This window comes from Oratosquilla oratoria, chromosome 1 (genome assembly GCF_046742065.1).
Source record: "Oratosquilla oratoria isolate Oo_2021 chromosome 1, ASM4674206v1, whole genome shotgun sequence".
Classification (NCBI taxonomy): domain Eukaryota; kingdom Metazoa; phylum Arthropoda; class Malacostraca; order Stomatopoda; family Squillidae; genus Oratosquilla; species Oratosquilla oratoria.
The window spans coordinates 91537452-91564912 of NC_134777.1; the positions used below are offsets into that span (position 1 = coordinate 91537452).

The 27461-nt window shown below is 46.1% G+C and overlaps 1 protein-coding gene across 1 annotated transcript; it reads left to right on the top strand.

Annotated features, from left to right (window-relative positions):
* Positions 1–47: 47 nt before the first annotated feature.
* uif (sushi, von Willebrand factor type A, EGF and pentraxin domain-containing protein uif) lies at positions 48–27461 on the top strand (the record flags this gene model as incomplete). Its single annotated transcript, XM_076179311.1, is given in 25 exon segments — positions 48–226; positions 368–753; positions 1082–1577; positions 2001–2211; positions 3137–3316; positions 3613–3795; positions 4278–4486; positions 4597–4747; positions 4864–5066; positions 5264–10376; positions 10922–11090; positions 11558–11803; positions 11912–12044; positions 12743–13057; positions 13664–13879; positions 14320–14511; positions 14782–15020; positions 15340–15405; positions 18263–18431; positions 18548–19367; positions 20839–20942; positions 22007–22168; positions 22416–22554; positions 24688–24801; positions 26585–27461. Coding segments are annotated over 25 exon segments (10433 nt in total), but the record flags the coding sequence as incomplete, so codon positions are not given.

The following is a 27461-nucleotide window of genomic DNA, read 5'->3' on the forward strand; positions in this document are numbered from 1 at the left end:
GCTTCCGTTCTCACTTCGGCATAACCCTCCTCTTCTCGTCTCGACAGGGTTCTGGTCGCAGGGTCAGCCCAAGGTGTCAGCAGGCGAGTGCGTCCGGGCCCGGCTGATGGAGACGCATCAGTCATGGGAGCTGACGACATGCGAGTCCCTGCTGCCTTTCATGTGCAGGGTTAACGCCTGCAGTAAGGGAGCCTTCCACTGCTCCAACGGACAATGTATCAACGAGGTGAGACTCCAATACACCGCCTTGGTTCTTCAATGAAGATCTCTGTTCATTGGTGATAAGTGATAATGATGGTGGCGATAATGGTGTTTCTAGTGACGGCAATTTGGTGATAGAACTAGGTAACATTCTTCGTCCTTACAGGCCTTCAAATGCGACGGACAAAACGACTGCGGCGACATGTCGGACGAGATCGACTGTCCGGACAGTTGCCGCTACTACATGAAGTCCTCGGGGGCCTCCATCGGGAGTCCAGAGTACCCGAAGAAGTACGAGCCCAAGTTGGATTGCAAATGGACCTTGGAAGGCCCCGTCGGGCACAACATCGTCATCCAGTTCTCCGAGTTCGATACGGAGAAGAACTTCGACACTGTGCAGATTCTGAGTGGAGGGCGCACAGAAGACACGGCCGTGTCCCTTGTCACCCTCTCGGGGCGCCAGGATCTCGCCCACAAACTCTTCGTGTCCGCTTCCAATTTCATGATCGTCAAGTTCAAAACTGATGCTTCTGTCGAGAAACGTGGATTCAGGTAAGGTTAGGGGGTGGAGTAACAACACCTTCAGTCCAGGGCAACCCCTCATATATGATTTATTTTTCTTTCTTTCATTTACACTTGTCTCAAACTTGATAAACTGTTCCCACATTGCTGATATAGAGACACCAGCGAACCCTCCCGATCACGAAGACTAAACATAATTCATAAATCATATCATTAGACTGAATGGATTACTATTAAAGTTACTCATTTATTCATTGCTAAACCTTTTCCTTTGTTATAAACAAGCACATTTTTAAACACAAACCTTGTTGTACAACTGGTCGGCTCTACTCTAACGCAACCCGCCACACCTTTGCAGAGCCTCCTGGAAGACGGAGCCCCAGACCTGCGGTGGAGAGGTGATCGCCACGCCCCAGGCTCAGGTTCTGACTTCGCCCAACCACCCACTCGAGTACCCCGGGGGATTGGAATGCCTTTACATCCTCAAGACTCAGCAGGGCCGCGTCATCACGTTGGAGATCGAAGACCTCGACTTGGAGGAGGGCAAGGACTACATCCTGATCCGCAACGGGGACTCTCCGTCAGACTCTCTCTTGGCGACGTTGACGGGGTCCAAGGAGGACAATCCTCGATTCGTCGTGTCCACGAAGCCTGTACTCTACTTCTACGTGTACACTAACCTCGGGGAGTCTCGCAGGGGCTTCCGGATCAAGTATTACTCCGGGTGCGTTATTAACATGGAGGCCATGCACGGCCGGGTCACCTCGCCCGCCTACGGGATCGAGGAGTATCCTACCAATCAGGAGTGCACCTACCTCCTCAAGCGACCCAACCACGGGAGACTCTCACTGAAGGTAAGTGGCTGGCGATCTTCGGAAACTCGATCTGTTGTTTCTTATGCTTGACGATATAATCGGGAGGTTACAAGAATCCTGAAGTGTGTCGGGTTAGGATTTAATTTGTCTAGTTTACTGTGATTACACGTGACCCAACACAGTATAAGGCACGCTCGCCCCACTCACACACACACTCTCTCTCTCTCTCTCACACACACACACACACACACACACACACACACACACACACACACACACACACACACACACACACACACACACACACACACACACACACACACACACACACACACACACACACACACACACACACACACACACACACACACACACACACACACACACACACACACACACACACACGTGTACATTTTTTCTTTTTAACTTTGTTGTATCTCACGAACTCTATTCTTCTTGCAGTTCGACGATTTTGAAGTGGAGACGAAGGACTCTGTACAGGTGTACGACGGCACCAATGCCTCCAACGGCATCCGGCTGCACCCAGGCAGCGGGTTCTCGGCCAACTCGCAGCCCCAGATCACCCTCACAGCCGATTCGGGAACGATGCTCATCCGCTTCAGGTCTGATCCTCTGAGGTCGGCCGCAGGCTGGTCTGCCGTCTTCTCCTCCGGTAAGTCGTACTACTACACTAGTTAGTAGTAAGTCTGTAGTAGCGCACATAGCGGCGTGATAGTTCACATAGAAACGCTGGTAAGCTACAGCCCGTAACAGGAACTTGGTAGTGGTATGGTAACCCACACAACTGATACTACAACTGGATAGTAACAGCATCATTATGGTAGTACTAGTAAACAGATTGTGGAACCAAGGTTACTGAGCTGTTCCCATGTATAGATGGGACATATTTTGTTGTAACAGGTTAGAATTAGGCAGCCATGACATATTTTTCACTACACAATTCCTGACGGCTGGAAGTCGAATGGAGTTGAAGTGGAAGTAGCCGCAGAATTACTAGTTTCAGTAATAGGGGCTGTGGATTCTAACAAATGGTCAAGATTCCAGGAAGACGCCAGGATTTTGTTATTTCCAGACGAGATTTTAAGAAACACGTACACAAAAATACTGTGCTCCCAGGGTAAATGTGACGGCACACTTGGCTAGGATGCTACTTGCTTTTGCTACTTCATTTGAGTAGAAACGACTTCGGTTACAATATTCTAGACTTCCGTAAGAACATCTCAACAATGTGTCTAACACTTACATAGTTTTAATTTTTTGATTCGTCATTCAGCTTCTCACTATATGACGCATGAGTAATTTGACATTTAGGAACTTCAAAAACCAAAAGATCGTAATCGAAGTCGCTTCTACTCAAACGAAATAATAAAAGCAAGTGTCATGTTAGCGAGAAATGCCTAATGTGCCACCACCTTAAATTTCTACATAGCAGTGACTGATGGATAATCTTTTATCTTAAGCAAAACCTTTATTGAAAGGTTTCCACGCAACTTAACATGACCCTTTTGATAATCAATTATCATGTTTTGTCTTAATACTCTGGTAACCGTACCATCCCTTTCCTTCGCCTCCTACAGACTGCCCGACGCTCAAGACGGGAGCCGGGGCCATCGCGTCGTCCTTGGAGACCTCCTTCGGTAGCATCATCACCTACACTTGCTCGACGGGTCAGGAGTTTGCGACGGGCAAGAGCACCATTGTCACAGAGTGTATGCTGGGCGGCGAATGGTCCATTGACTACATCCCCAAATGCCAAGGTAGGGTATTGCTTAGACACACGTTGGCCTAGACTCATTAGGTGCAACAACTTCACCTGGTTGACTGTAGTTGTTGCCCCCCCCCCTTTTTTGATCATGGTTGCTGAAACAGTTTGGGTAACAACCAGTTTCTACCGAGTCATGAGGCCACTCATGGAGCACAAGAGGGATCCAGAATATAGTGGAACCGCTTCCTAGTCGTCCTGGGCTATCTCAAAGCCATCTTTCTGGGGAAGGTCATAGATAATGAAATGCTGTTCCCCTGGGCGGTATTACATCAGTGTTTCCTCCTCCAGAGGTGTACTGTGGACCCGTGCCCCAGATCGACAATGGCTTCAGCATCGGCGCGGGTAATGTGACCTACCTGGGGCAGGCCAAGTATCAGTGCTACGCAGGCTTCGCCTTCCCAACAGGGAAGCACATCGAGACTGTCGTATGTAACGAGGAGGGCATCTGGGATCGTCTACCAGAGTGTCTGGGTGAGTACAGTTCATGTTGAGGTATTCATAGCTCGAGATCCAGTCTCCAACCTCAAACCCATCGAGGTAAACGATAGTAGTTCGTAGTATACACGTTACTATACGTGTCTGGGAATATAGTGACGTTATGTGGGTGACCTGTAGGCAGTCAAAGGGTAAGCAAAACCAAAAAATTACACTACTGAGTTTTATTTTTTCATTAATGTTACACTTTAGACTAAATTTTAGTTTGTCAGGACAAAATTTGTATACATCACATGAGGAAAAAATTGTTTGGTGCACTATCATTGTAAAAAGGTAATTAGTCTCTCAACCGACATATTAACCACTATACTATCTGTGGCGTCCCCAAAGCTAAACGAAGTTGCCTTGCAGCAAATCAGAATAGAATTTGTAAAGTACGTTATCATGACGTTGAGGTCGAGCCTTGGTTACACAGTCACTTCCGTACCTTAACTTGTCTTCGTCTTCGGCCCTCGCAGCGTCGCAGTGCTCCCCGCTTCCAGAGACCCCGTACGCTCGGCAGACGGTCCTCAACGGCGGAGGAAAGTCCTACGGCACGGTCGTCCGGTTCGAGTGCGAACCCGGATACTACCGTACCGGGTTCCCGGTCATCAACTGCATGTCCAATGGATCCTGGTCGGGTGCTGTGCCCACCTGTTCCCGCGTCAAGTGCTTTGACTTCCCCAAGGTGGGTAGCTCCTTTTTCTTCTCTTCGTGCCAACTTCGTGTCTTCCCCAAGTTCGATGAAACTGTTTTTGCTCACAGAGAGCACATTGACCCGAGTTCATCCTCTTTCAGATCGGCAACGGTTACGTCACGGACATGAGCCGCGAGTATTACTATGGCGACGAGGCCCGCGTCCAATGTCACCGGGGGTACAACCTCGTCGGGTCAGCCATCATCACCTGCGGACCTGAACAGGAATTCATCAACCTCCCAACCTGTGAAGGTAAGGCAAAGTGATGATCATATTTGGTGTCATATCAGAGGTGTGTGGGTGTACGTGCGTGCATGTGTAACAACTCCTCTATTCTTGGAATTATTTATGTTCATTGGCCATGGCAGATGTGGACGAGTGCAGTACGCCCCAGTGTGACGCAGCCTCGACCGAGTGCATGAACACGCCGGGGGCCTTCGCATGCAAGTGTAAGGACGGCTTCCGCCCCAACCTGGACTGCCGAATCCTCAGCGACCTCGGCGTTTCCAACGGCGGCATTCCGGACGATGCCATCTCCGTCTCCTCCTTCGTCCCCGGATACGGGAAGAGCGTAAGTACACACATTCTTGTTCCCGTTTGAAGCGTTCTAGCCTCGCCACGGACCAGCATTACGAAATTATTATTGGAAATACTAACTAGACTAGCTATGGAACTGTTCATTCATAGGTTTAGCATGTATGCGCGCGCGCGCATATAGTATGCAAGACGTTAAGAGATAACCTTGACCTATTTGTTACTCCTCCACAGGGCGCTCGACTGAACTCAAAGGCAGGATGGTGCGGAAGCGAGAACGGCCCCGGCAGGAACTGGATCATGGTGGACCTCCGCGTGCCGACGGTGATCCGGGGCTTCCGGACGCAGCCGGTGGCCCGGCAGGACGGGTCGCTCGCCTTCGCCACCTCCATCCGGCTCCAATATACAGACGATCTGACGGACGTGTACCGGGAGTACACCAACAACGACGGCTCCCCCGTCGAGTTCCGGATCACGTCCGGGGCTAGCTTATCGGTGGTAAACCTCCCCACGCCCGTCGAGGCGCGCTACATCCGCCTCACTATCGCTGCTTACGAATCGGCGCCCTGCCTCATGCTTGAACTCATGGGCTGCTCGCGCCAGGACTGTATCGATATCAACGAGTGTGCCACGAACAACGGTGGCTGCGACCAGCGCTGCACAAACTCCCCGGGTTCTTTCGCCTGTTTGTGTAACGTCGGGTTCGATTTGTACACACAGAACAGCACTGCTGGCTTCGCCATCGAGTCTACCGAGACGGGACTCAGGGATGGGGACACGTACCGCATGAATAAGACCTGCGTGCCCAAGATGTGCCCCACCCTGGAGTCTCCCGCCCACGGGACGCTCCTCGACACCCGCCCCATGTACCACTATGGCGACCGCGTCTCCTTCCAGTGCGACTTCGGCTACGTTATGTTCGGCGCGGACACCCTCGAGTGCACGAGCACGGGGGCGTGGAACGGGACCCTTCCCGAGTGCCGATTCGCCTCCTGTAACCCGCTGACCAACGTTATCGAACAGGGGCTTAAGTTCGAGCTTTCGGAAATGGAAGCCCCCATGGTGCCCTACGGGGAGAACGTGACCGTTTCGTGCAACCTCCAGGGCAGGCCCCTCCGGAACACGGCTACCTCCAATTTCCGGCAGTGTGTGTATGACCCCTACCCAGGACAAACCGACTACTGGCTCTCGGGCAGTCCCCCTATGTGCCCGCGGATCGACTGTGGGCAACCGGCCACTACCCCTGGTGCCACCTATGGGTTCATCAAGGACACGCGACACCAGTCCTCCTTCTACTTCGGCTGCGAGGAGACCTTCAGCTTTGCCGGCCAGACCAGCAAGAACGATAACCTGGTCAGGTGTCTGAACGACGGGAACTGGGACTTCGGAGACCTTCGTTGCGAGGGTCCCGTGTGCTCAGACCCGGGACACCCTCCGGACGGTCTTCAGGTCGCCAGCAGCTACGAGCAGGGTTCCCAGGTGTCCTTCCAGTGCACCCGACCCGGATACATCCCCATCACGGACGAGCCGATCCGGTGTGAGCGACAGCCAGAATGCAAGGTGGTCCGCCCCATTGGCATCACGTCCGGGAAGATCCCGGATTCTGCCATCAACGCCACGTCCGAGCGGATCAACTACGAGGGGCGCAACATCCGCCTCAACTCGGCTACGGGCTGGTGCGCCCAGCAGGAAGCCTTCACCTACGTCACGGTCGACCTCGGAGTGGTCCACCGCATCAAGGCCATCCTCGTCAAGGGCGTCATCACGAGCGACACGGTGGGACGGCCCACAGAGATCAGGTTCTTCTCCAAGAAGCGAAGCGAAGAGAACTACGTCGTGTACTTCCCCAACTTTAACCTGACGGCGAGGGAGCCGGGCAATTACGGCGAGATCGCCATGATCACGCTGCAGAAGTCAGTCGAGGCTCGCTTCGTTATCATCGGGATCGTGAGTTCGGACAAGAACCCGTGCCTTAAGTTCGAGCTCATGGGTTGCGAGATCGAGCCCGAGGAGGAGCGCCTCTTGGGCTACGACATGGGTTACCATATCTGCGTCGACAACGAGCCACCTCAGTTCGACAACTGTCCCAGCGCCCCTATCAAAGTCCGGAAAGGCACAAACGGCCTCCTGCCCGTCAACTTCACTGTCCCGAGTGCTCGTGATAACTCGGGCATGATCGCGCGATTCGAAGTCCGCCCGGCAGGCTTCCAGCCTCCGTTGCACATCTTCGAGGACATGATGGTAGAGTACCTCGCCTACGACTTCTACGGGAACGTGGCCATCTGCCAGGTCAACATCACCGTGCCCGACGAGACTCCGCCCTCGATCACGTGCCCTAAAAGCTACGTCCTTGAGCTGCTCGAGGAGCAGGAGAACTTCCGCGTCGTCTTCAACTCGTCGGTGACCTACGCGAACATCTCGTACTCGGACAAGAGCGGCGAAGTGCAGCTCTCAGTGGTGCCCGAGGCGTCTTACATCCGCGTCGGGAGCTACGAGAACGTGACGGTCATCGCTACGGACAAGTCCGGCAACACGGCCTCTTGCTACTTCCAGGTGGCGATCCAGCCCTCTTCCTGTGTCGACTGGGAGCTCGGTCCTCCAGCCCACGGGAAGCTCAACTGCCTCCCGGACAATGGCAGAGAGGTCAACTGCATCGCTTCCTGCGACGACGGATACCGGTTCACCGATAACGAGCCGGTCAAGACCTTTACCTGCACGAAAGAGACGAAGTGGAGCCCGTCCTCCGTGGTGCCCGACTGCGTTAGCGAGAACACCGAACAGGCGAGCTACGATGTCATGGCCGACATAACCTACCGCCCTACCGGCGTCATTGACACGTCGTGCCTGCCGCAGTACAAGGAGCTCATGTCACAGTACTACGACAGTCTCAACGGCGTCCTCTCCGGGCGGTGCTCTGCCGTCAACGTCCCCACCGATGTGGCCTTCCACGACACCCAGCTCCACCTGAGGGAGGACAACACCGTCTTGGTCAAGTACATCCTCCGCATCACCCCTGACGTCATGAAGCCCACCATCTACGACCTCTGTGGATACACAATGTCCCTCATCTTCGACCTCAACGTGCCCTCGACCTCCGAGGTCATCGCCCCCGTGCTGAACGTGACCTCTGTCGGCACCACCTGCCCGCCGATGCGCGCCATCACATCCGACGTTAACCGGGGCTTCACGTGCAACGTGGGCGAGGTGCTCAACACCGAGACCTCCGAGGTCCCGAGGTGCCTCCACTGTCCCGCAGGTACCTTCGCTGCCAAGGAGGAGAAGGTGTGCACGCCCTGCCCCTACGGCTTCTATCAGGACCAGAGCCGCCAAGGTATCTGCAAGCAGTGCCCTGTTGGGACGTACACCCGTGCGGAGGGCAGCAAGTCCCTGGACCAGTGCGTACCCGTGTGCGGGTACGGCACTTACTCCCCAACAGGTCTCGTCCCCTGTCTCAACTGCCCCAGGAACTCGTACACGGGCGAGCCCCCTGTGGACGGATTCAAGGAATGCCAGTCTTGTCCGCCGGAGACGTTTACGTTCCAGGCCGCGGCCGCCTCGCAGCAGCTGTGCCGTCAGAAGTGCGCCGTCGGGACGTATTCGGACACAGGCCTCGAGCCCTGCGCTCCCTGCCCACTCAACTTCTACCAGACCGAAGAGGGCATGGACACGTGCACGCGCTGTCCCTCCACCAACCGAACTACCACCACCGGCGCCTCCAGCCCGTCACAGTGCGTCCCCGTGCAGTGTTCCGAGAGCTACTGCCAGAACGGCGGCTTCTGCATCGCCCGTCAGCACATGACCCAGTGCTACTGCCCCGCCGGTTTCACTGGCAAGTACTGTGAAGTGGACGTTCAAGAGTGCGACTCGATGCCCTGCTACAACGGCGCCACCTGTGTGGATCTACCCCAAGGGTACCGCTGCGATTGCCCTCCGGGTTACGCGGGGCTTCAGTGCCAGGAAGAGGAGAGCGACTGCGTCGAGGGTGCCTGCCCCGACCGTGCCATGTGCAAGGACAACCCCGGCATTGGCGTCTACGAGTGCCTCTGCCGCTCTGGCTACACGGGACCTGACTGCAACGTCACTGTCAACCCTTGCACGGAAACGGGCAACCCGTGCGCCAACAGCGCCACCTGCGTGCCGCTCCTGCAGGGCCGCTTCCGTTGTGACTGTCTGCCGGGCTGGGAGGGCCGTCTTTGTGAGGTCAACACCGACGACTGCTCGGAGAACCCCTGCCTCCTCGGCTCCAACTGCACCGACCTCGTCAACGACTTCCGCTGCGACTGCCCGACGGGTTTCACGGGCAAGCGCTGCCACTTGAAGGTTGACCTCTGCGGAAGGTCGCCCTGCGTCAACGGCATCTGCGTCGACCGCTTCTTTGGCCACGAGTGCATCTGCAACCCGGGTTGGGTCGGCGAGTCTTGCGAACTCAACATCGACGAGTGCGCCAGCAACCCGTGCCTGAGCGGGGGTCAGTGCGTCGACGGTGAGGACAGCTACACCTGTGCCTGCAACACGGGCTACACAGGCAAGCGCTGCCAGCACACCACAGACGACTGCTCTTCCAAGCCGTGCCAGAACGGAGGAACCTGCGTGGACGAACTCGATGGCTTCTCCTGCAAGTGTCGCCCTGGCTTCGTGGGCGTCCAATGCGAGGCCTCTATCGATGAGTGCATCAGGAACCCATGCAACTCGGTTGGCACCGACAAGTGCCTCGATCTCGACAACATGTTCAAGTGTCAGTGTCACGCCGGCTACACCGGCGAGCTGTGCGAGGTCAATATCGACGAGTGCGCCTCGAACCCGTGCCTCAACGACGGCATCTGCACTGACGGTGTAGCCGACTTCGCGTGTACCTGCAAGACGGGCTGGGCCGGCAAGAGGTGTGAGACCGACGTGGGCGGCTGCGAGTCCTCCCCATGCCTCAACGACGCCGAGTGCATCGACCTCTTCGAGGACTTCTTCTGCGTCTGTCCCTCCGGCACAGATGGCAAGCGATGCCAAGTCACCCCGGAGCGTTGCGTGGGAGATCCCTGCATGAACGGGGCTTCCTGCAAGGACTTCGGGTCGGGTCTCAACTGCAGCTGTTCCGAAGACTTCACTGGCGTCGGGTGCCAGTACGAGTTCGACGCCTGCGAGTCGGGCATGTGTCAGAACGGCGCCACGTGCATCGACAAGGGCTCTGGATACCAGTGCCTCTGCCCACCGGGCTACGCGGGACGCCATTGCCAAGAAAACATTCAGAACTGTACCACCTCTTCCTGTCCACCTGGTGCAACGTGCATTGATCTGACCAATAACTTCTACTGCCAGTGCCCCTTCAATCTCACCGGCGAGGACTGCAGAAAGTGTAAGTCTTTAAATCTACCCCCCTCCCCCCCAAAAAATGGACTTGTTTCAGCTACTACAAGCACTTTTACAACACTGAGAGCTCTGGTCTGAAAAAGTATTACCCAAGGCACTTTTCAATATCTCAATTGGCCATTGTGTATCCAGTGCCATTACGCTGACATAGCCTTCAATCCACTCCTCTCCTTTCCCCCGTCTTATCTCTTCCCCTACACCACCCTGTACTTTTCTTCCTCTCATTCTTTTCCCTTCCGCTCCACCCTCCTATTATCTCTTCATCTCTCCCCCTTATTTTGCTTCATTCAACTGTTCTTCCATTTTATTCTATTTTTTTTTCCTTGTCTTTCTGATCCTCCTAAGTCAATGCCACAGGACTGCCACTTCCCGATACCCACCACTGGTGCTTTCTGGTTGTAAACAGGTCCAAACCAACCATCATGGAACAAAAATTTATATCAGTGGTTCACTATCTTGGGCATGGCTGTGCAGTTTTATTCAACTATACCTCCCGAGTTAACATTCAACAAGGCTCGTTTTCTTTTACAGTAATCAACGTTGACTACGAACTCTACATCAATGATGAAAGCAAGAGTTCGAGCGCCTCCTTAGCCACGCCCTTCGAGCTCGGCCGCATCAAGTCCTTCACTATTGCCCTCTGGGTCCAATTTGCTATAACCGATGACCTTGGGACCATTTTCACCCTCTACAAAGTCTCGTAAGTAATTTTCTTTCTTTGTAAAAATAGTAGATTTACTTTATCCCTCTAAAATGGTGATATATCATGGATTTCATTCCAATTTCACCTTCCTCCACAAAGTGCAGGGATGGGGTGTTAAATAGGTCTTACCTGTGTATATAATGGGTGTATGCCTTCATTAGGCCACCTCCCTTATAAGAATAAAAGGCCTTCTGGTATATGTAACAATGTTGTAAGGAAGAATACGAATGTGTTTGAAAAATATGGTAGGTGTTAATGTGGATAGAGTGAGAAATGTGGAGGCAAGACAGAGAACAAGGGTGAAAAGGGCCATTAGACCAGGTCATTCAAAGGGTTGATTGGTATCTATATTGTTTTACAAAGTCAGTAGATTCCAGTACATTTCAGTGATGTGTATTGTGCTTATGTAAATTATCAAGAAGCAACATTTCTAATGATCACCCTTTTAATCACATCTCATGCAGGAACCCCCACGTGCCTGTTGACAAAAAGGTACTAATACAAGCAACTAATGCGGGTATTGCTGTCGAGTTCTTCCCAGAGAACAAGGTCTTCTTGAACTACAGACCCAATATTCCTGTCAATGATGGGCAGTGGCATCACCTGGCCCTTATCTGGGATGGAAAGACAGGAACCCTCACTCTTACAACGGATGCCGTTGTTGTGGCCCAGGTGGAAGACTTTGGTGTGGATCGAGCCTTGCCACAATAGTATGTATACATGTCTAGAGTTTGTTGATGGAAATTCTTGTGGTTGTTTAATAAATACTTTGTTGTTAAAATGCCTAAATTCATGTACTAAATACTGTGTTATTACAGTGGCTGGGTGACCCTGGGATCGGTGGACTCGAGCTTTGCAAGCTACACAAATGAACGTGGCTTCCATGGTCGCATTGCTCGCCTCAATGCTTGGAATCTGCCCCTTGACTACCGCACTGAAATTCCCAAGATGGTAAGGAAATTATTTTTACTTTTAAAACATAAGCACTTATGAACCAAGGTGCTGCATCAGGTTTTGCTGACTGAAAACTTGCATGTCCAATGTGACTGGCAATGACCTTTGAGCATTCTCATAACATAATCTGTCTGGGAAGAAACACTGAATAATTGTCTGTGTTGCATTAGTGTGCAACGACCTAACTTGCTTCCCAGAGAGATCTGTGGGAAGCCCCCTGAGGATCACTGTCCAATAAGTGAAACTTGACAACAATTATTTTATTAGTGTGGGACCGTTTTTGTATCACTGAGTAGCAGGGAGTGGGGAGCAGTCACCAGGTGCTGGACCTCTTCATGTTACAAGATGTACAAAATAGTTAAAATTGAGAGATTTAGCCCCATTTGAAGATGAAGGATGTTTTTCTAGGTCACACCTCCAAATGGAGTTGTGGGTGTTGATTAGTTTTGAAGATAGTGTATCAGGGAGACCGCAATCTCACAGAACCAATATTTGCAGGAGTCTGTAATTGTTCCTTGAAATGATTCATATTCACTAAAAGAATAAATATGCCACATCCATGAAGGATATGCACATGCATACACACATTCACATCCAAAAACTCTAATGGATACTTATCCACCTAAAGAATAAAGCATAAAACTTGAATATATAAATGAAACACTAAGATAAAATCTAAATGCTGCTTTTTTCAGGTGAGGTCGTGCATCAACACACCTGTCCTCTTTGAGGGTCTCCTCCTGCGGTGGAATGGCTATGATAAGGTTGTGGGCAACGTGGAGCGCATTGAGCCTTCCACTTGTGGACAATATGTATGTCCCCCAGGCCTGGCTGGAGACTGCACTGTACTGGAGAGGGACAAGGTGCCCCCAAGAGTGGACAACTGTCGTGGTGACATTTGGGTTATCACAAGAAATGGCAGTGCAGTGGTCGACTGGGAAGAACCCATCTTCTCGGACAACGTTGATGTAACCCAAGTCGTTGATGAGTCTGACTACAAATCTGGACAGGTAAGACGATTAGAATACTTGAAATAGAGGGTATCACTGGTAGACAATTCCTTGGATGCCCTGATGCCTCAACTCCTAAGTTTCTGGGACATTGTCAGGCCAAATTAGTTTGGAAAAAGTAGCAAGTTTCAGTAATGTAATTTTTCTCTATGAAGATAACATACATAATCATACATATACCAAGGCTTTTTCCCCCTTACAAGGGGGGTAGCCAAAAAGAAAAAGGCACAAAATCCCTCCCATCCACTCCATCCCCGAACACACTCCACACCCCTCCACCCTCCCTCCCATCTTAGCACCTCCTGAAATGACGGGTCATCCCTGCACCTTGTCCACTGCCCTGGGTCAGAAGCAGTGTCGCAAGACACAGCACATCCACAGCAAGGCCACTTCATTAAAGATAACGATAAAAGAAATTACAGTAAAGAAATTACAGTAATCTTGTCAGAAACCTTTTGACAAATTTACAGGACTCTAGGAAAGACCTCCACTGGAATACACTGTCCTATTCTTTATTTTATCACCTTCCTTTATTTACTGCGACACATCCTTTTCTATAATCCTTTCGTACCTAGCACTAAAAATTCACTATTCATTTTATTTCAGGCATTCACATGGGGAACCTACACTATTGCCCGTGTTGCTTATGATGCTGCTGGCAACTCTGCACGGTGCGAATTCAACATTTATGTGCTTGAAGAATTTTGTCCCAGACTGGAGGACCCTGTCGGAGGTGTCCAGCGATGCTCAGACTGGGGTCCTGGAAGTCGTTTCAAGGTTTGCAAGATTGAATGCAACGATGGTCTGCGATTCTCAACACAGGTAAGCTACTGACCTTACAATTCCTGCTCCAAGGCATGTTTTCTAATTGACATCAGATAATTATATTAAGTTGGGTTAGGGGTTAGCTTTGACTGACAATACTTGGCTAGAAAAATTCATCTAAGTGTCTTGAAGTATTAGTATATCATCTGCTATGACCAGTACTACTACCGTTGGGGACAATATTGTGTCTGAGGTGGTAAAGTAGATTGACTGATAGGTTATCTGGCATTGTAACTGCCAGGGTCATAGATGCCAAATTGTTAAATTCTAAGCTTCAATTTTGGGTATAGATAATAATAATAAGTGATTTACTATGTACAGATGAAGGTAAATATCAATAAATCTAATTCAGTATGTGGTAAAGGAGAGATTTAAGGTTGGTGGTAGATTCTGTGTTGACTGCTGCTAACCAGTGAATATGTTACCCCTTTGTAAAGGTTCCCGACTTCTACACATGTGGAGCTGAGGGCTTCTGGCGACCAACTTCAGACCCCAGTGTGCCTCTTGTCTACCCATCCTGTGCCCCTGCCACACCAGCACAACGCGTTTTCAAGATCAACATGCGATTCCCTTCATCAGTCATCTGCAATTCTGCTGGTCAGAATGTGCTCAGTGAGAGAATCCAATTGGTAAGTCATAAGCACCCAATCTTTAACTCCTCTGCTATAACACACACAAATCTGGCACATGCCTATCTTATTTAGCCGACAACTATAGAGCATCACTGAATTTGTATAAATGCATTGTACAAGACCCAAAGTAATGTCTTATAAAACATTACTTGCCAAAAGCAGGTAATGTAATTTCATAGTTATCTACACCTTGTAATTTTACTTTTATCTGTCACCAAAGAAGAAAATAAATTACCAAGAATTCTCATATGGCCTTTGCATTCACAGGCTCTCAACAAGCTCAATATAGACTGGAAATTCTGCTCCAACTCATCAGACCTGAGTGGCAAGTGTGAAGGCCTGAACGTTAATGTCAAATGTTCACGAAGAAACAGATTAGCCCGAGCTTTGGATCTAGAGGATGAGGATGAGGCAGCACTAATGAATCTGGGCAGTCCTAGGGCCAGGCGACAAACAGAAGCTGCTGATGATGCCTATGATGTGGTTGTCAGTTTCCCAGCTGTCAAGTAAGTTCTTATGGTTCATCTCTGAAGAAGACAGGTGTATCTAGATTATCATTTCCTACCTAGCTCAATTTTTTTCCCCCCTCCAGAGGACAAAACTGAAGTGTACATGCTTAATTGCAAATTTCACTGGAACAGCAGTTTGAATCCGCAGTGCTATCAACTGCTCATTCATTGTGGATGATTACTTTTTGGTCAATTATTTTTTTCTCTCACTCTATACAAATTCCTACTTTCTGTAAGAGCTCGTCATGCAAAAACTATATCCATACCCTATTCATCCTGCCAACCTTGTTCTTTCCTTCCCCTTGACCTTCACCAGGAAAAGAAAGCGCCAAGCAGATTTCGGACACCAGTATGATGTATCCATTTCATTCGGCTCCAAGAAGTAAGAAATGTTTGTGTGCCCTTAGGATTTACAAAGAAACGGAAATACAAAAAATGCTTTGGGTAATTGGCTAAGCTTAGTCAGCCATAGATTTACCATGGTTCAACATTAGCCAAACACTTGGTGTGGTCTTCAACACTAGTGGATGACATTGCTGCAAATGTTATTGTCAAACCCTCTGGACAAAGGCTGTTCCCACTGTTGACTTGCATCAAGTTTTGCAACATTGTTGTAGCCATTTGTCCACAATTTTGCTGGTAATCTCACCAGTCTTGTGTCCTGGGTGAATACAGTACTCCAATATTTGCACCAATATTCCTTATGGTATAGAGTGGTGTGGCCAAACCCACTTGTAATACCCTTCTAGCTTTTGCACATGCCACTTTAATTCCCTTTCACATTTTCTGTGGCCTGTGGCTTAATTAATGGTCTCCTATACTGTGCAAACATTCTTTTCTGTACAAAAAAAAATATATATATTTATATTATATACATTTAGACTGGTTATGGTCTGGAAGCTTCAATAATAATCCTTTCTGGGTTCTGCTTTCATGTACAGACTCGATTCCAAACGAGTACACCTATTTCAGGTCAGCTGAATTTCGTCACATGGTGGTTGTTTGAGTTACATTAGGATGGGGCCAAACCTACATTAACATTGTTGCAAAACCCTACCTAAAGGCCACTGGTAATGCCAGCAATAGGTCTTATACAAAAATGCAAAAAATTTGACATTACTGTATTAAAAGTATATATCTTGTTCTTGGCAATGCAACCAACCTCATCTATTTACAACAATGTTCATAATTTTACTGGTCTGGCCTCCACCTCCTAGAGAGCTGTTTATTCAGTGACACTTGAGCGTTTTCCAATGCCACAGATTTGCTGTCTGCAACTAACATGTCCTAGACTTCCTTGTATCATTTCTTAGGAAACTACACAACTCTACCTTTGATGTCACTTTACAATGTGTACAACATTTTAAAATTTCCACACACAGAAATACAAAGGTTCACGTAGCCAAGGTTTGCTCACTGCACTTCTTGTGTCTCTTCTTGTGCTTCCCCCAACATCTTCCTCCCTCTCACCTTTCTATGCAAAGAAGAATGGTTCTTGTTCTGTAGAGATGATCTTCTATTGGTTCATTACTGTGCACTGTAGATGCAAATCATATACAAGGCACTAATGGATTTGATATCTGATGTAGGTAGGGATATGTGTTGTGTAGTCTAGCTTTGCCCCATTATAACTAGATGGCTGGGCAAAACCATGGCATTGCCAAATCTCCACACAATTGGCATTCTACAATCTGGCTCAAGGAGAGGAATATTCAAAATCCCACAGGCAGTGGAACAGTTAGGCTTCAATTACATCCAAATTTCAAACAAGTTACATATTTAGCCATCAACATATGGCAATAAGTTTATCCTTACTGTACTCCTTGCTTGATTATGCATACTTATGAATATCTCAAGTCAACTGTGGTATAGAGGTGGTACACATCACTGACAGCTATTAAGGAGACAAGTGTGTAGGTCACTTTGCAGTGATGAGATTAGGAGACATTTACTCTGAGCAATGGTCCTCAATCATCAAAACAAACATCCTTTTTGTAAAGCACCATCTTAGGCCTGAACAACGGAATTGAAGATGAAAAACTGAATCACCATCAACATAGACAAGTGATTTACTCCATAGCACCACTGTCAATGAAAACTGACTAGTGGTAACCACACCCCCTTGCACTGAGTTTCCCTGCCAATCTCCATTTCTCTACTTACAACCATTTAGTAACTGCCAGCCAACTTACCCCTTCTTCCATCATCTTATTTTTTTTCCAATATATTAAATACTAATGAAAAATTTTTATGGTTTAAATATTACTTTAATGGAAGATAGAAATTCAACTAATCAAGTGACTCCAGGAATGGATGGAATTTTAGGGATTAACTGGCTGGCAGGAACTATAAGGTGTGATCATGGCTTCAATAGAGTTCGCTACAACTGACAAGATATACATGCATATTTATGTACATTTTACCTACTGAGCTGTTTGTGTGTTCTTTTCTGAATAATATGGCAGAGGTGCCGTAGTGGGAAAATTCATGCAGTTGATAACTACTAAATATGTAAGTAACAAACACCACCTTGGATCCACAAGATAGTATGGAGATGAGAAATGCCTTTAGTAGATAACTAATTTTGAGCTTTTTCAGCTAACCAAGATACAATTACAGGAACTATCCTAAACAACCTGGTGGACATAGAAAACATGTATTCCATATAACTGGACAAAGCACTTTTCCATTGTAAAAAAGTTTTATGGCTGTATTTTAACAAATTTTGGGACATGAGGCTATGTTTTGTAAAGACTGATGGTTAAAAGTTTAAGACATTTCAATACCACATATATCTGGCTCCAATGATATGCTGGAATTTTGTAACCCATTTGTATGGCTTACAAAGCCACCAAGATTGTGTGTGCTTAAGCAGTTAAAGCAAATTTCCCAATCAAGGTGTGGGTTTGAGAAAAAAATTGTAATATTAAAACTTAGGAATTTGAGATGTTGCTCTTCATTTAGTGCTGTAAAATGCATACAGAAAGGCTATAATTTGGTTAATTGAAGCTCATTTTTGCAGTGTGTAGTTTCGTATCCCAAAATTTTGTCAAAACAGCCACAACTTATCAAACATATACTGATGCTTTTCTTTGAGAATACTGTTATATAACTTTTGGAAGATAATACTTAAAATGATGGCTATGAGTACTATCACATTGGTGAGCCTTATTAAAGACTAATATTTTGCCTGATTAATTCTCCATAAATGACTAATAAATGTTGCTTTTGTTTACCAGTGACCCTGTGGTGAATTTGAACACTCAGGACAAATCTACCGTGCTCAGATTGATTCAGGGCGTCATCCTCGAGCATGATGAATTTGATGTGAGGGACTCGCTCCCCAACGTAGTACCTGACCCATCCTCCCTTTCACTTGACTCAGAGTACTCTTGTCCTCTAGGAAAGGTACGTCATCCTTGTATATGTAGTTGTCATTAGAATTGATTTTCATAGTTTAATAGACCTAAAGCTCTCACTTCTGCTCAGTGTTAATTCTCTCTTCCCCTTCCAACCAAATGCAGGTAGTCGTTGATGACCAGTGTGTGATGTGTGCCAAAGGCACCTCATATGACCAGGAGACAAAGACCTGCATTGACTGTGATCTGGGAACCTATCAAGATGAGTTGGGTCAGGTGACATGCAAACCTTGCCCTCAACGTGCTGGTCGTCAGGGTGTCACCAAAACTAAAGGTGCCAAGGATGTTGAAGAGTGCCAAGAACGCTGTGCAGCAGGTCGTTTCTTCGATGTTTCTCAGGGCAAGTGTCAGTCCTGCGGTTATGGCCACTATCAGCCCGAAGAAGGAAAGTTCTCTTGCAAGCACTGCGAACGTGGACTCACTACTCGCACAATGGAGGCTGTGTCAAAATCAGAGTGTAGGGAGGAATGCGAGTCTGGTCAGCAGCTGGGTGCATCAGGTGCCTGTGAACCCTGTCCACGTGGCAGCTACCGTACCAAGGGACTTCATGCTGCCTGTGTCCGATGCTCAGAAGATCGCACTACTGAAGGGGAGGGTGCTTCTTCAGTGGAAGAGTGCTCCCTACCTATCTGCATTGCTGGAACCTTCCTAAATGAGGATGATAGTGGTCTTCTCAAATGTAAGGCTTGTCCCCGGGGCACCTACCAGCCCGAAGCTCTTCAGACAAGCTGCCTACCCTGTCCCATTGACACATTCACACATGAAGAGGGTGCTACATCCAAGGATGAATGCTCCAACCCTTGTGAGGTTCATGGGGAACGAATGCTTTGCCACCCTAATGCCAACTGCATCCTCTTGCCCAACAGTAATGACTACGAATGCAAGTGCAAAGATGGTTTCAATGGAACTGGAGAGGTGTGCGTAGGTAAGACCTTTTCTTTCATTAATGCTACTGGACTGTCAATAACTGTACATATCAGGTGTATTACTATAGAAAATACAACTTTGTTCCCTCCACTGGCCACTTCTACATGAATCCTTATAGATTCAGAAAACTTTAATCATGGAGTTCCATAAGTAGATGTTATTTCATAAGGTAAGGTTCAATAGGGTACATATTATCAACACAAGAAAAAGAAAGAAAAAAAAAAGAAAAAAGAAAAGCATTATGCAGAAAAAGGTACAAGAATATTACATGGATAGGGTGGTTGCATGCTTTGACTGGCCACCCATCCCTCATATCAACGACAGTAAATGAAAGGAAATATGTTAAGGGAAATAGATATTTAGGTATAAGTGCAAATAAAAGGTTGCAGGGAGTGACTGTATCCACATCATATATAGATGAAAGACTTTGAATTGAAGTTCCTAAGTGGTGTGTGTGTATTTACCTAGTTGTAACTTACAGGAAGGGGAACTATGCTTGTGGTGTCCTGTCTCTGTATCTTGTAGTGTCTAAGTTGCTCTTAAATTCGTGTGTGTGTGTGTATTTACCTAGTTGTATCTTACGGGAAGGGGAGCTCATAGTGACCTGTCTTGGTATCTCAGTGTCTAGTTTGCTCTTAAATTAATGTATAGTTTTTGCACACACTATTGTTCTTTTCAGTTTCTTCCAGATATCCACCACTCTATGTGGATTTTTTTGTTTTTTTTCCAGGTCTCTTCTATAACTATCCTTTTTGAGTTTCTTTTCATGTCCCTAGTATTTCTCTTATCCCAATTTAGTAAGTCTTCTCTATCAGGGACTTCCGTGCCTGTCATGATTCTGTAAATGGTCAGCAGGTCGCCTCTTTTCTCTTTTTTGTTCCAAAGTCAGTAATTTCAGTTTTGCCAGTCTCTCCTCATATGACAGGTTTTAAAGTGTTGGGGGCATTTTCGTGGCACGTGTGTGTGTGCGTGCATGTGATTCACCATGGTCTTGGATCATGTGTTGTACTCATGATTGTCACCTATTTCTCTCCTGGAAGAGAGCTCAGAGCTCATATATGACTGATCTATGGGTAATGCTGTGACCTTACATGCACACACACCCCAAACTCCGCCCATGAGAGTTGTAGTAATGACTCGAAGTGCAGCAATACTGAAATCATTTCAGTCCTGGGCAGGATTCAAACTGACTGCTGTAGCAGCAGTTGTGAATGTTACCACATGCATGCAGGGGTGTGTGTGCTTGAAAGGAACAAGATTTTGTCCATAACAGTATATGGAGTACTCTGAAAGGATTATGCGTGTCTATTATAACAAGAAAGAAAACCATACAAGAATAAAATAACCAATACAAAATATCAAAGGATGATGGCAAGGAAAAGTAAGTAATTATTATTATCATTTTTTTTTTTTTTTTTTTGTGATTATGTGCCGAAATGTGGTTTCATGTATCCTATTTTTCCTTCCAGACAACTGTTTCGGTTACTGTCAAAACGGTGGTCTGTGTGACAAGAACGAGAGAGGAGAACCCTCTTGCACCTGCACAGGTTCCTTTAATGGAGTGCACTGCCAGGTAAGCTACAGAATGCAGCCTTGGTCTAATTTCTTAGTGGTTGATGAAAACAATTTAGTGTCTTTTAATGACTAAAAGAAGGAAATAACTATTTTCTTTAATGCCATAGCCTTATGACAAACTGATGGTTGTATACTTTGAGTAGCAGTTTCCAAACTGAAGGCCCCCACCTCCTCCCTCAGAATTTTTTGGGGAAAGTATCAAGATGCTTACTATATGCTATGAATACATCTTACTTTAAATCTATATTTTCCCTTTTGAAATCATTATTTTTTTATGGCCATATGAATTTTGAGTTGTTCCCCACTAATTAGGGGCATCATTAAACGTCTGAGCATATGGAGCTGTTGAAAACTTATTTTGAGGATGGGAAGGGGAGGGTTCTTTAGATATGTAGTTACCAAAAGGGAGAGTGCTAAAATGTTTGGAAACAAGGTCACTGGTCAAACATTTCATTATTAAAACTGTTGTCATTCTGTGATAATACACTTTATATGCAATTAATTCTGGTCTTTAGTGACAACTCTACACATCAGAATCACATTTCTATGTTTTGGATATTGAAACCCTCTCAGAGAAATACCAAACCATCTGTTTAGCCCAACTAGCCTTCCCTTATTTCTATCATCCTAAAACTATGCTGACTATTGTGCCTAAGAATAAGATCTGGATGATAATAGCAAAAGAATTTGTGTGGAGGGAATGGAAGTGCACAAAGGCTTAAGGGGTTACAGTATCTGACTACATGAGGAAATGTAGGATTCACGAGAGGCACTGATGAGATTAAGGGAACAAGCCAACCTAATGGTTACATTATGAGAATGGAATGGAAGTTGATTTCCTTGGAGAATGATTGAACAAATGGTGGTGGGTATAGAAGCAAAGGTTAGATTAAGGATAAGGATGAATGAGGTGAATAAAGCTGTGAGTGCTTTGGGTCAGGATGTCAGACAAGAGAAAATGTGGGTGACACTTTGAGAAGAATGTATAGACCAAGGCAATGCGGCTTGTTTTAGCATCACATGGAAGTGAGAGAACTAAGACCTCATTTTTCCCCACTGTAGGACAAGGGCTACTTCACCTACTATGCTGGAGGTATTGCTGGTGCAGCTGTCTTCATTATTCTGATTGTCCTACTTATTTGGATGATCTGCATCCGTGCCACAAAGCGCAGAGAACCAAAGAAGCTCATCAATCCTGCTGCCACAGACCCCAATGGATCACAGGTATGTTTATGAATTGTGTTGCATATGGAGCCCTTTTCAAAGTTTCTCAGGGTGGGAAAGGTCTATTAGTACATATATACAATCTATTTTTCAACACTTCCTACAGGTTAGTAAAATAATATAGAAGTCTGGTAACCTTCCTAATTTCAGTTATAAACCCTCATATTTCCAAGTAGCACAGTGAAATTCTTCACTGACAACTAGTGCATCTAATCAGAACCTGTATTAACACCATTTGATTTACCAGGTGAACTTCTACTATGGCTCAGCAGCTCCTTATGCAGAAAGTATTGCCCCATCCCATCATTCTACCTATGCCCACTACTATGACGACGAGGAAGACGCTTGGGAAATGCCTAACTTCTACAACGAGACCTACATGAAGAGTAAGCCCCCTTACTAGTACTATGAAATACATGTGAACATGGGTGACAATGCATTTGTATTATAATGACTTCACCAGTTAACCATTACTCCATCACGCCAAGCACATAAGTTTGGTCCCTGCATGTACAAATCTGAACCCTAATGGTCCATCTCTCCTTCCAAAACTCCTCTTCCCCTGCCCCGCCCCGAACAGCCACCGGCAGCCAGAAGCTGGCTTACCCGTAGCTGCTCCGCCTTGCATGCTTTCATCACTGCAATGCCTTCTCATCTTCATCTCAGTAAGCATCACCCCATCCTTCCTTCCTTGGCTTCATTCACCACTTCAGTACCTCAACCTCCACCCATTCCCACCAATTAGTTCTCATACCTGGAAGGTTGAGACATTTTCTTATGCCCAGTACATGCTATATGGGTTATACGACGTCACAATTTGCTAACCAACTTCAGCAGACTCTTTTTAAAACTGCCTCATGACCTGCCACTTTGGATCTGCTCTACTGCCCTATATAACCACTCGGATCACAAAAATGCTATCTAAAGAGACTAACAAATACTGTACTTCAACAGAAATCACCCCAAAGAAATTACTTTTAAAATAAGCAAGAAATGCATTGGCTCACCTGCAATCTGGTAGTACCAACACTGAATTGGCCTGGCAACAGACACCAATGGCACACAATGAAACCATCACACCGAAGACAGAGGATATATAACACTATCCTACACTTTTTCAAGATAACAGCACAAAATCTTCATGTGATCTATAGGCTGACCAGATGTGGCTGGTCTCCTGTGGGCTGCAGTTATCCTGCAAGATAACTTGGGCTATGGATTGTCAGATACCTTTAATTGAACTTCATGGATCACTAAACACCTCCAAACCATTTATAGGGTCAAACTTTATATGACACTCCCATCCCCCTTAAGATGTTGCACAATGCAATTCTCACATTCATACATACACTAAAATGCCCATTTCCCTTTTATAAGGGGTTGGCCAAGTCTAAGCATATATCCATGTTGCACTCCATATGACTCATCTAACACAGGTGCCTTACCAGCTTCCATCTCTTTCAATGCTACTTGTATCTCCTTTTTCTATAACACCAACACCCTATTTCCACTTGTACTAGAACTCTCTACATGCATTTAAATCAACCCAAAACATTCCCCTCTCCTCAATCTTTTCATTATCAGGCCATATATAATCACAAATACCCTCCATATATCCCATCCCTAATTCACCTTTGCCAATATCCATGTTGACCCTTCTCTCCATTCCACCATAAACTTGTGTATCTCATTAACGGCACCAGTTCTGACACCCTACCTGCCATGCTCCCAAACTCCTACTTTCCTTTCAGTTTAATTTCATTCAATACTAACACATCCATCTTTCTTCTCACAAATATACTATCAATCTTTTTGCTCTCATCTATACCACATACATGCATATTTAATGACCCAATTACAAAGATTTTGGCTAGTTTTCCTCCCCAGACACTCTTAGATCTTGACTTTATGGTGAAAATATAGAATGGGGGATACCTAGTCCATTTCTCGTCACATTTAATTGCCTATGACATACATGGGAAAAGTGTGGTAGTAATCTCTTCTCCCTACCACCAGAGGGTATATTTTTACAAATACTAAAACATTTCACAGCTAGTACAAAATCTTCACATCTTCTAAACATGGTGGCCTAAAGGTGCATGCTGATTGTAAAGCACCCAGTAAGCAAAGAGCCTAGGAGTCACTGCTACTAATATATCATACACTACAAATATTTTCTTGTCCATAAAGAAAACAGTACTAATTAGTGTACTGAGCATTACTGGTCATGAAACAGGCAAAATAATATTGTAAACTGGGAAATGACAACACATTGGAGAACAAAGTCCTTCTCCATCAAAATTTCCCATACTGATTTTTTTTTATTTTACTTTATTTATTTATTTTTTTTGATAAATGATGCACATCTCTACATCACACCTCTACCAACATCCTCCCTCTCCACCCTTACGGCTTCTCTCCTACGAGTTAGTGACTTTGTCCCTTAACATTTTATTTTCTCTGCCATGCTGCCCGCCTACCTGCCAGCCTCTAACCCCACCCTCCCCTCCTCTCAACAGCTGGGTTCCAGAATGGTGCAACCAACAGCCTGGCTCGTTCCAATGCCTCTATTTATGGCAATAAGGAAGACTTGTATGACCGTCTCCGTAAACATGCCTATCAAGGCAAGAAAGGTGAGGACGACTAGACCTCCGCCCAATGGCTCACAGGAGACAGCAGCTGCAGGGCATGGGATGATGTCAGAGCATGTGTAGTGTATGCAGTGCATGCACACCACAACCCTTTGAAATGAGCATTCTTATGTGTACAGGAGTAGAAGTCAGCCAGCATGATTGTATTTCATCATAGCATGTGTTTTTGTTATGCTTCCAGATTGTATATAGTATTTAGGAGCAAATACCTTTCTATTCACCCTTCAGTTTGGTCATTACGTACAGACTTCATCACTGGTGTCTGTCTCTTTGTATATAACAACCTAGTGTGGCTCCCTGAGGTTGACATCAGACAGCATAGAGTGAACATATGTAATGTACACTACTCTCTCTGGCTGCTATACATCAAGCTCATCTAATGGGCTCCTGTCAGAAAAGTGCCAGGATGCAAAAGGGACTCAGCACTAAATGCATCTTGCCCTAATTGCATGCACAGTGTGTGTGTGAGTATGAGTGTGAGTGTGTGTGTGTGTGTGTGCCTCTGCACGTGTGCATGCACACATGGAACCATTAATATTAATGTCAGTGTTGAGCACTTAAGTGTGTATAAGAATGTATATGCAGTTTGTACATGTGTTTGGTAACACATACAACAAGAGTAAATGTCCAATTGTTTGTGCATGTACAGCCTTATATGTTATAATCAGGGTACAGGGGTGTAGTCAAGCTTCAGTTGCCTGCCCCATGGTTGGCCAGCCACTTCAGGCCCTGATAATTGAAGAGATGTGATGTTTGTTATATAAAAACTGCAGAATATAAATGCTGTATAAAGTTCGTGCCCTCTTCATTCTTGGGGACTGAAGGCAACAGCCACTCTTTGGGCACCCAACTACTGACTATTGGCTAGAGTCTGATGTAATGACGTTCATAACCCAGTACAGTGGTGAGGCCATTGCATGCATAATGCCAATTCCAGAGTTTACTGACTGACTGTGAGTGATACCTGTCTTGCCTTAGGATGTTTGAAGGTCTTTTGTACTTCATCAAAAGTTTTCCTCAGAACAAGGAAACCAATGAGAATCTCTTGGGTCTCCATTATATCATTTCATCCCCTCTACCTTGTTAAGCAAGGGGCCCCACTTAAGATAATCATGTCATTTGACACCCAAGAGTATTCAGGTTCAATAGCCATTCAACAACAATGCAGACTGTACCTATAGTTTTTAATGTACAATGTGTTCAAACCAATGACAGACACTATGACATGTTTTGCTTCATTCTGTGCTTGACTAAGACCCTAGGAAAAGAATAACTTGCACGAAGCAGGAGTGTGAACAGCATGAATTGTATGTAGCTGTGCATATACTGCAAAACCATTGTGACAAATATTTGAGCATCCAATACTTTCTTGACCAAGGGCTTAAATTTGAATGAGTATGTTTAAGATGCTGCAGCTTCCTCTTTTGCTGAGTGTAGCACTCTGCAAAACTGGCAAAGGGGTCTGACAATGGTTAACCAACTCAAGCGGGTCAGAATTGCATGAAAAATATGCGCCATGACATGGGGACTTGCCTTGTTGCACTTAAGAGAATGTTTTAACTCTAACCTTGATACAAATAATTTTCATCATATACCATCCCAAAGAATACTAGCTTCATTTGTCATGTCCTACTTGAAATTTGAGTTTTACTTCAGTCATCGTATACATCAAATTCAATGTTCCCTATGGAATATCTACTTCAGAAAAAAAAAAAAATAAATAAATAAATAAATAAATAAATTTCTTACCTTTGCTATCCTTCAGAAAAAGAAGCAGGAGACAGTGACAACCAAAGCCAATAGGAGGCTGTCAGTTGGTTAGAGGACATCATTTATTGGTAGAGTTGGAACCATGAACACATTTCCTTTCATTCATATCCCAGTCAGGAAGTGCACCACTTCTTGTTGGTCAGTTTGGCAAAAGGCATTACCATAGCAATACATGTCTCCAGCCATATAAGTCCCTGAGCTGGTGTGTCCTTGCATTTGAACTCCCTGGCCCACTGGCAAGGCACAGGATAATGTCCAGGATGCTTGAGCTGGACCCATGTCAAATCTGTCAAGGGCCACAGGTTGTTCTTTAGAACATGAAACTTCCCAGAACTACCTGAAATTTTTTTTTCTTTCCCTTGGTGATTTGTACATAAGTCCACAAGTCACCTGGGGCCTTGACTCTGCCCTTCCCATCCTGCCTATGGGGTGGTTGACCTTAACATATCCTCATGCTGAACCTGGGCCATTCATCATATCTGTCACATCAGACGGTGCTCTCCTGTTTTCTAGTTTTGATCATATTACCTATGTCGTCTTTTTTATTATATTTATTTTACATGCTGTTGCCGTCCTGAGTATGCTGAATGTTCGAATGGATGTTTTGCTACTGATGAAACCACAAACTGATGTACATGTTTATTAATTTTAAGGTTAGGTGTATGTAAATCAAGTTTGGTTTGACCTGAAAATACTGGTGTTTAGAGCAAAATTGTATACAAAACATTTTTATTTCTTTTCTGTCTAAAAAGTGTCAAATTACATCTGCTCAAATACTGTGCATACTCTTTACACAGAAAATGTTGATACTGTATTCATAACACTGATGTAAGTTCTTCCAACATATTTTTAAATAAATATAATAATCCAAA